Source organism: Gekko japonicus, unplaced genomic scaffold (genome assembly GCF_001447785.1).
Source record: "Gekko japonicus isolate JY-2015 unplaced genomic scaffold, Gekko_japonicus_V1.1 scaffold69, whole genome shotgun sequence".
Taxonomy (NCBI): Eukaryota; Metazoa; Chordata; class Lepidosauria; order Squamata; family Gekkonidae; genus Gekko; species Gekko japonicus.
The window spans coordinates 600,207-610,589 of record NW_015175972.1 but is presented as its reverse complement, the minus strand read 5'-3'; the positions used below and the strand labels follow the sequence as shown (position 1 = coordinate 610,589).

The 10,383-nt window shown below is 45.9% G+C and overlaps 1 protein-coding gene across 1 annotated transcript; it reads right to left on the bottom strand.

The window, feature by feature from the left end:
- Positions 1 to 3,345: 3,345 nt before the first annotated feature.
- On the bottom strand, positions 3,346 to 4,029 carry DNAJB8 (DnaJ heat shock protein family (Hsp40) member B8). The gene has a single exon (XM_015426097.1). It carries the CDS (start codon positions 4,027 to 4,029, stop codon positions 3,346 to 3,348), a length of 684 nt encoding a protein of 227 aa, XP_015281583.1.
- Between the last annotated feature and the right edge of the window lie 6,354 nt (positions 4,030 to 10,383).

Below are 10,383 nucleotides of genomic sequence, written 5' to 3'. Positions count from 1 at the left end.
GATGTGTGAGATCAGGACAGAAAACCTATATTATGAATTTTTTTTTCTTCTTTCAGTATGACTGTGTAATGTTTTTTGTTCTTTTTTTTCCAATCTGGAAAATAAAATGGGAATCATGCTCATCTTGCCATAGGGTGAGTTACTCTGGTAAACATAGGTCCCGGTCACACGTGCTGGGAAACGTGGGGGGGGGGAGGCGTGGCTTTTTGTGCCGGCACAGTGTGTCCCACTGCAAATGCGATTAGTCGTGATGGCAGTTTCCTTCCTCAGAGCATGTTCCTGGCGTGCTCCAACAACGCAAGAAGAGCGCACTGGAGCGATCACATGAAGAGAGTTGTCAGCGGCCCGTTGCAAGCTGTTTGCTAGTGGACTTTACGAGGTACCTTTTTACTCCACATCTTCGGCCAGCTGTGACGGGTGTGCTACGCTGGCCAGATGTTGCTGTGTGATCGTGCCCTTATAATCCACCCGGTATTGGTGCCGCTCCTGCGGCAACTTCTGCATCTGATCGGGGCCATAGTGTTATGCACACTTACTTTGGAGTTAGCCCCACTTACCTCCATTGTGGTGGAGTAGTTATGTCAGACTAGATCCGAGGCCCAGCTTCGAATCCCCGCTCTGCCATGGAGGCTTGCTGAGTGAGGTGAAGCTAACCACACAATGCCAGGGAATGAGGTTATCCTTAATTCTGATAGTAACTCTCCACATTTCAAGCAGAAGTTATATTTCACAGGATGCCTTTTAAAAGGAACATATTGTTTTAAAATATTTCCTTACATTCACACAGCTTACCTGTGCATGAATTTCTTATATGGAGAAGGATGTGGGGACATGGGAAAGAATTTTAGGAAGCTGGGCCAGCTGGGAAAGATCAGCTAAACATTTGCCCCTCCTGCAGGTATCTTGAAAAGTCCAAAACTTGCCAGAGGTGTATGTGAACCTTTGGCTATTAGCTCGTGGCTTGTTGCCTGTGATCCATTTCAAGCTGTTTTTGTAGGAACCAGGGTGCTGTGCCAGCCAGAGCTGTTGTATCTTTTCCAGCAGGGTGTTGCTGTTGAGACATTTGGAGCGTGATCACACGCACAATTAGCTGCACCATAGGTGTGAATGCTGGGTGGGTTTAAAGGGCACGATCAGACATGAACATCTGGGAAAGCGCCCTGCTCCCGTCGGCAACCCATTTTGCTCCACTGCAGAACTGGAGTAAAAAGACACCAGGGAAAGTCCAGTAGCAAACGGGTTGCTACAGGCCACGGACGGACTTTCTCCTGTCTGATCACTCCAGCGTGCTCTCATGGCATCGGGATGGTCTGATCAGGCCATCCCGACTCTGTGCCGTTGATTTTTCCCCCTTCTCAGTATACGCATCATCGCACACTCCATAGGGAGCCCTCAATGCTGAGATGCGATTCAACGATTCCCCGTTTAAGCGCATCTGGAACAAACAGCAAAAACAACAACAAACAACTCACTGGCAGTTGCGTCTGATCACGCAGTGGCAGACTGCCCCCACAACTTCAAAGAACTGTGTGATCGTGCAACTGGGGGTCAAATTCCTCCGGAGGCAATAGCCTCGCTTCCCCCCCTGGCATTATCTAATGTGTGTGACCGCCACCTTGGCTTCCCTGACTACCAGACCACTGGCAAGGGAGGAGGGTGAACTATTGAGGTGAGCATCTGGACCAGGCGATCACTGCTCACTATTGGTAAGCTGAGTTCTGTGCCAGCCTGAAGAGCAGACTACCCCAACATTTATGAATGGAGGTGGGGAATGCGATCATCTTGCTTCTCCCTTCTTTGTGTGTTTGGTAATATTTTTTAACATTTTATTGCATTATTTCATTTGCATTGTTACCCACTTTGGGTGCCACTTTGATAAGGGAGAAAGGAGTGATATAAATATTTTAAATAAATAACATGTCGTCAAGGTGTTGCATCAGGATCTACATATAAGAGTTTACAGGGAGGTGAGGAACCATGGCTCAGTGTTGCAGCATCTACTTGGGATGCAGAAGGTCCCAGGTTCAATACACCTCAGCCTGAGACACTGGAGAGCTACTGCCAGTCTGAGTAGACAATACTGACCTTGATGGACCAAGGGGCTGATTCAGTATAAGGCAGCTTCATGGGTTCAAAAGCCCAGATTTGTATTCCTGCTCGGCTATGAAGTTTATTGAGAATTTCAACAAGTCATCAAACACAATCTAAGCACAAGGATGTTATGAAACAAAATTAGCTTAAGATAACGATTATGCTTAGGATAAGAGAAATAGCCAACTAGTTATGGTTTCATTTCTATTCCCGGTTGCTCCATCTAGATCAGTGTCATAGATGTTTCCTACAGAAATTCTTTGTTTTCCATCAAACACATTGTACTTGGCCTTCCTAATTTTTCCAGCTATCCTCCTTGTGTCAGATGAAATCCATAAATGATTCATTGGACACAAATTATATTTTTCATCTTTGCTTTAAAATTATTTTCTGTTACTTTATTTAAAACAACAGAATGTATGTAATTGGGCAATATTGCACTGAGGTTACATCACTGACAATACTGACGTTTTAACTGAGCCTGTGGAGTAGTGCTGTGGGGATGTAAAAGCTGTCCCTCTCTGAAGAGTGTCACGCCAATATCTTAGCCGTATTCAGGATGTTCTGGGTTTGAAAAATTAGCAGTGCCATCCTGAACAGGTTTACACTATTCTAAATCTACTGAAGTCAACGTTCTTTGAAGGATGCAGCTCTGTTTAGGATGGCACTGCAAAGGGTTTCAAGAAGTTAAAGCTCAAGAATGAAGGCAGTTCTCTTACTAAGGCCACCCACTTCTTTTATCCAAGTTTCCAAAAACATCGCTCTTATCTGAAATCTAGCCCTGGGTCCATAATAAACTCCTTTTGTTATCACATTTATGAGCATCTAACTGTCCACATATGCCAGCTGAGTTCTATTGACTTCAATTGTACTATGACAGTGTATGTCACAGTTGACTCAACCTTTTAAGGCTAAAGTTCCAAAACCTTTCATTCAAACATATTGCCATTATATTCCCACCAATGTCAGCACTAGTTACCTAAGGATTACAGTGTTTATGGTAATTCATCGACCATCTACGCTGCTGTTGCGTTCTCAATATAATTTAAAGAGGGGGCTATTCAAAATAACCACATGCATCTACATCAATACATTTGTACAAAATGATTCCAAGTAATTCAGAAGTCTTTACCAAAATACGTATTGAACTCAATGAAGCAGTTTATTAGTCACGTTCCGCTTTACGGAATAAGAGTCCATTAAAGATTGTTCAAGCAGTTGCTAGTTGTTTTGGAACAGAGATGGGGACAGGCTTTAGCATTTCAACTGTTCTCTTCCATTTACTCTTATGGACTTCAGTTGGCCATCTTCTTCAACTTCAACTCTCTCTTGTCCATTCTCAATGATTTTCCGTGTTGTGATTCGTCGCCCATTGATCATTTCAGTGGAAGTTGAGACAGACCTGAAGTTGTGTGTTCCACTGCTATCATCTCCAAAGGACCTGCAGGAAAGTGTAGTGTGTATACCAGGTCCAAATGAATTGAATCCAAAGTTAGTTAAGGCACCAAATCCAGAAAAGAAACCAAGGGGTCCACGAAATCCATTTCTGTTTTCCCCTCTGTTGTTGTCATCATCATCAAATTGGTTGTCCCAGAAATCATTTGCAAAGACATCCATTCCTCCAAAGAACTCCCTGAAAATCTCCTCAGGACTACGGAACACAAAATCGAAATCGAACGAGCTGTGAGGGTAACTTCCAGATGCACCTTTCCCTCTGTGCCGTGGTTCTTTTACTGGCCCATCATAGCGACAGCGCTTCTGGGGGTCTGACAAGACTTCATAGGCCTCAGCAACTGCCTTGAATTTCTTCTCTGCTTCTTCTTTATTATAAGGGTTCTTGTCGGGGTGCCACTTTAATGCCAGCTTACGGTAGGCCTTTTTAATGTCTTCTTGCGAGGCATTTTGATGCAGTCCTAGGGTTTCGTAATAATTAACCATCCCAAAGATGGATTGGGATATTATCAGGTTGGTTTTCCTAGGGGACACAAGGTCCTGTGTAGTTCGGATCCAGTGGATCCTGTTGTTTTGGTGTGGCACTTTTTTCCTCACAGCCAATGGTAATGGTTTGGTGCCAAAGGGAAAGAGAAAGGCCGTCTGCTCGTATTGTTTCATTTCAAGGCACTTGCTGCTGAGCAGTATTATGAAGTCAGAAGCATCTCATCCAATCAGCACACATTTGACTTTTAACTCATTGGAGACATGCTGTAGTCCGATTGGTGGGAACGTGGTACGAATTGTTATGAGCCTGAAAGATCATATTTCATCTCTATGATGCAACTTGTTGCAGGTGTCTTAGACTGTAAACTTTTCAGAGGAGGGATCTGGCTCTTTGGGCCTTTCCAGTCAGTTACATGGGAGAACATCTTAGCAAAGCAATTATGCTACCCCATCAGTGCACTTTCCCATCTCCATGTAAATAGTCAATAACCTTGTTCCCTGGGTGATTACACTGTAGGACAAAGCTACATTCTTGAGATTTTTTTTAATAGTCACCTGTGCTGTTTTCTGCCACATTGGAGAAGAGGAATCACACAGGACTGGAGAAATAAAACAGAGAAAGACAATGAGAAGATTCATGGCAGGGCATTCCTCTGGGGAAGTATATAAGAAGAGGCTTTCCAGATCAGGCCACTGGCCCATGCAATCCAATCTTCAGTAGAGGCCAGCTATGAAGCACACAAGCAGATTATGAGGGGCACAGCCTTGCCCTGTTATTTGCCTCGCAGTACCTGGTTCAGGGTCATATTAGGGAATTAAAATGGCCCAAAAGGAAGCCAGGTTGAGTGGATCTTAGAGTGGTACCAGCCAGTGCTACAGAAGCCACTCACCTCTGAACAAGCCAATGGTGCCAGTGAGAGACAACAGGAGAGCCAACACCTATCACTGGTGCCGCTGGCAAATTCTGAGTCTTGGCTCTGGTCACTCCTGTCCACCAGCCATCCTTTAAGGCAGTGGCCCACTTAGGGTTACCAGGTCCTTACCTTGTTCTGGTGGGGGGGGCGCCTTTCTTCCTGGAGTCTTAGTTGTGTGCGCAAAGTGCATGTGCCATGATGATGTCACCCAGAGGTGACATTGTGCAGGGCATATAGCGGAGGGGATGCCCTAGCATTTGAGGGGGGGAAATCTATGGTTACCATAGAGTTTTTTTCTCAGATGCTAGCGTGCCCTCCCCATGATGTGCCCCGCATGATGATATTACCTCCGGATGACATCATTGTGCTGGGCATGTCGGCACGGACAGGGCTGCTTGGGTGCAGGGCTCCCCCTGCCAGTCAGCTGACTGGCAGCTGATTGGGTCCCCCGAAAGTGGGTAAACCCCCACCCCCATCAGGGTGATGGCAACCCTAGGCCCACTAGGACCTTGCCCTGTAAGTTGAATTGCCAGTCAACCCCTGGGAACCCCTCTGAAGGTCTCTTGCCTTGAAAACCATGTTGGGTTGCTATATGTCAGCTGTGACTTGACAGCATTTTCCACCACCATGCTACATTAGCATGTGTGTGTTGCTTTTGTGCTTGCATTCGTCATTCAGCCAGTGGCATTCACTGTGCTGGTGCATGCTCAAATCGAGCTGAATGGGCTGAACTATACTTCCCAGGTAGCAATGTCAGATAGGCTTGCCAACTCCAGGTTAGGAAATGCCAGGAAGTTTGGGGATGGAGCCTAAGTTGGTAGTTCTACCAACTATGCCAGGTTAGGCAGCTGGCCCCTTACCTGTCTTGCCCCAACCTAGCCACATTAATCCACACAATGGTCACCTGTAGGACTGACTGCTGTAATCCACTCTACGTAGGCCTGCCCTTGAGGCTGATCCAGAAGTTACAGCTTTTCCAGAATGCAGCAGCCTGGATCCTCATGGGGACGCCAGAAACAGCACAAATACAACCTGTGCTCCACCAGCTACACTGGCTCCAAGTTGAGTACCGGGTCAGGTTCAAGGTTCTGGACCTGGCCTTTAAGGCCCTGAATGGTCCGGGACCGTTTTACCTACAGGACCACCTCAGCTGGTATGTCCCCTGGAGAGCATTATGCTCAAGCGCTCAACATCTATTGGAAGTCCCTGGCCCAAAGAGCATCCAGCTGTCCTCAACCAGAGCCAAGGCCTTTTTGGGCCTGGCTCCAGTTTAGTGGAACTCTCCGCCTACCAGCATCAGGGCCCTGCAGGATCTGTTACAGTTCTGCAGGGCCTGTAAGGCAGAGATGTTGTGCCAAGCATAGGGCTGAGGACAGCAACGGTTTTAACATCAATGGGTTAACACCAATGGTCTAATGGTCTGACAGTTGCCAACATTTGGTTCACTAACTGCTTTCACCACTACCCCTGCTGTTATAGTAAAGTAAATTAGGGGTTAGAGTTGTATTACAGTCCCATGTGGATATTGGGTATTTCGAAGACTGTATTTTTGGAGTATTTATGATTTTTAATGTATTTTATAGGGATCTGTTGTACACTGCCCTGAGCCCGCTTATGGGGAGGGTGGTATAAAAGCCAAATAAGTAAACAAACAAACAAACAAATAAGGACAGGGTTTGGCGGAAGGGAAGGACCTCTGTGGGGTATAATACTATGGAGTCCACCATCCAAAGCAGCCATTTCCTCCAGGGATCTGATCTCTATCGTGTGATCAGTCATGATTCCAGGAGATGTTCCCTCTAAGCTGTGGAGTCTTGTGAGCAAAAATTCTACTTTGTGAGCGACTGGCCTTAAAGTTGTGAGCGAGCGATTTGCCTGCTGCATAAATTAGCTTACTCTAGAGCCATGTTTCCTGAGCTAAGACAAAAATGTGTGAGCCAGAGGCTAAAAAACTGTGAGCTAGCTCACACTAACTCAGCTTAGAGGGAACAGTGACCTCCAGGCCCCACCTGGAGGCTGGCAACCCTAAGTGAGAGCACATACCATCCATAAACATGGAACAACATGCTTGGCTTTGGAAGTCTGGAGGGAAGGTAAAATGGGCAGGGCTGGAATACAAGAGAGAGACGCCATGTCGCTTTCACATCCCCCTCTGTCATAAGCCGATACTTTTCCTTATTGGGTGTATTGCATAAATGGATCAGGAGGGAAAGGGGACAGCCATGGAAAAGTATTTGCCATCCAGGCCGGACAACCCCCAAGTCAGGCAGTCAAACTGGGTAAGGCAAGAACAGAGACACAAGCCACACAGCTCGTCCTTCCCTGCTCTCAGTGACCACATTGCCTCCTTTTTATTTTGCCGATGGATAAGAGACAGATTTTTGAGAAGCGTGCACATGTGCAGAGCATTTCTTTATCCCGCGTTGAGTGTTCAGGGGGAAAGCCAGCCCTTTCCTGATGGACAGTGCTGTTTGTAGTTTGCATTCCTAGAGGAAGGGTGGCTGAGCATCCCTGTTCACCACAGGGAACACGTCCTTCCAGTGCTTAAAGAGCTCTACTGAGTGCCAAATATGTTTTCAGGCCACTTTAACGTGCTGGCTTCACCTTTAAATCCCTAAAAAGACTGCAGTCAAATAGGCTATAGGACCACCTGCACCCACACAAGTCTGCTTTTACAGTCATATTCTACATTGGAGGCCCTGCTATGTGTGCCCTACTTTCAGAAGTGAGGGGGTGGCTACCCAGGTCAGCGCTTTCTCTGTTGTGGCACCACCGTGCTTATGGAGTGCCCTCCCTGTAGCCTCCTGCCTGGAAACACCACAGACATGTCTGTCCAAGACCCTATTCGTTTTCACACACATTCTCAAATAGTTAACTGCCGTTTTGTTTTGCTTTTTTGTAATTGCCCTTGTTGCTTCTGCTGGTCATTCCTGTACTTTTGCTACTGTCCGTTATTTTATACGAGTATAGAGTTAGCTATTTTACCAGCTCATAGCCTTTTACTCTTTCAGTCTAATGTCATTTATACTGAATTTTTATTGCTTTGTATATTGTATCTTGCTTTGAAAACCACCTTGTAAAATTTTAATTAGGAGTGAAACATTGAAAGATATTGCACAAACAAGCAAATAAACAACATTGTGTATCTCCCTACATGAGAAAAACATCATCTGGAGAAGATGCTGCATACACTAATGGCACAATATGAATGCCAAACAAGAATATACACATTCAGAATTCCCTTACTGAACAGACCAAGAACCATTTATATTTATGTATCTAACAGTGGCTAGTGAGGTGCTTCTGGGATGCAGACAAGCATGGTAAAGAGCCGTCTGATGTTGCTTATCTCCAGCAGATTGTAATTGGAGATGGAACATCTCTGAACCTGGAGGTTCAACTTAAATGCCATGAGTAATACCTGTTGATGGAGCTGCGGTGGCTCAAGTGGTTAAGACTCTGAACTGCAGGCTGTGGAAGGTCGGTAGTTCAGCAGTTCGAGACCTGAGTGTGCCGCATGATGGAGTGAGCTCCCATCTCTAGTTCCAGCTCCTACCAACCTAGCAATTCGAAAGCAAGAAATTGCAAGTAGATAAATAGGGACCACATTGGTGGGAAGGTAACAGTATTCCATGCACCTTGGTGTTTAGTCATGCCGGCCACATGACCACGGAAAACGTCTTTGGACAGCGCTGGCTCTTTGGCTTTGAAACGAAGATAAGCACCGCAACCCTAGAGTCAGACTCGACTGGCTTTCGAGCAAGGGAACCTTTACCTTTAATACCTGTTGATCAATCCATCATCCATGAATATCATACATTGTCTGTTGTATTAAAGTGTCTATAGCACAGATCTACTACAGTCAATTCACCCAGGCCACAAATGGTCATGTCTCTAAGGTGCTGGGAATGATAGCCTGATTATTTTAGCCAGTACTGGACAATACCCAGCAATTCCAATGTGGTATGGAATATGCCTGTTCTCTATAGCTTGGAAAGACTTGGTCAGGAATGACATAGCGCTCTAAATGGCCTCATGGAAAACTAACAGCAGGATGTTAACAAGTCTGTTTCTTCCAAAAAACGAAAACATATTGGCTGTAATAGCTAGGTGGCTGGAAAGTATTCAAACTATATAGTTCAACATTGAACTTGTGCCTGTTGAAAACAATTCTGGCTATATGACCGCCCTGCAACAGTACTATGGAACAGTAGGCAATATCATAGGCTGTGGCTGAATGTAGTGCAGTGGTGGTTATAGTATTTGGTCTATAGAGTGGGCAAGAACTGTGGAGACCCAGGTTTGAATCCCTACTTATGAAGAACACTAGGTGATCTTGGACCATTCATTCTTTCTCTCAACCTAATCTAAACCTGGGTTGTTGTGAGGACAATATGGAGGAGAGAACCATGGAAGAAGAGGAAGAGGAAGAAGAGATTGAATTTATACCCTGCCCTTCACTATCCGAAGGAGTCTCAGAGCGGCTTACAAACTCCTTTCCCTTCCGCTCCCCACAACAGACACCCTGTGAGGTAGGTGGGGCTGAGAGAGCTCTGAGAGAACTGCTCTTCAGAGAACAACTCTGAGAGAACTTGTGACTGATCCAAGGTCACATCAGCAGCTGCATGTGGAGGAGTGGGGAAATCAAACCTGGTTCTCCCAGATTAGAGTCCGCACTCTTAAGTACACCCTTGAGCTCCTTAAATGAGATGCAGAATAAAAACATTTTGTGTTCCCATGGTCTTCGTTCTGCAGTGCTTACATAGCAACCTGCAAGACTGGGAAGGTGCCAAAGAGGGAGTCATCAAAAGGATAGCAGAAGTTTTCTCCTTGCAGGAGCCAAGCACCTCATGCTCATTGCTGCCTGTAGATGGATGAGGACAGACAAAGGAATGACTTGGGAAGATGACACCTCATCTGCCGTTGTGGGAGACCCTCCTGCCCTCAATCAACATGAGCATTCACCTCCCCACTACAACCTCACAGTCTCGGTTGCACCTGTAGCCTGCCTCACAAACGAAAGTATTCTTCTTCGTTTTGCTCACAGGCCCATCTGAAATGTAGGACGTATTTTGGGTGTATTTTTATCCTTACTGTTCTGAGTGGGGACGATCGCTCCCCATTATCCCAAGTCTCTTGAAGTATCTGAAGGGCTGTCACTTAGAGGAGGGCAGGGAGCTGTTCCTGTTGGCAGGAGAGGACAGGAGTCGCAATAATGGGTTTAAACTAAGGATGAGAAGGTACTGGTTGGATACTAGGAAAAACTTTTTTACAGTAAGAGTTGTGCAGCAGTGGAATCAGCTGCCTAGGGAGGTGGTGAGCTCCCCCTCACTGGCAGTCTTTAAGCAGCGGCTGGACAAACTCTTGTCAGGGATGCTCTAGGCCAGTGATGACGAACCTTTTAGAGACCGAGTGCCCAAACTGCGACCGAAAACCCACT

Coding starts and splice junctions, on each gene's coding strand:
- DNAJB8 (XM_015426097.1), bottom strand. CDS start 4,029: ATGGTTAATTATTACGAAACCCTAGGACTGCATCAAAATGCCTCGCAA.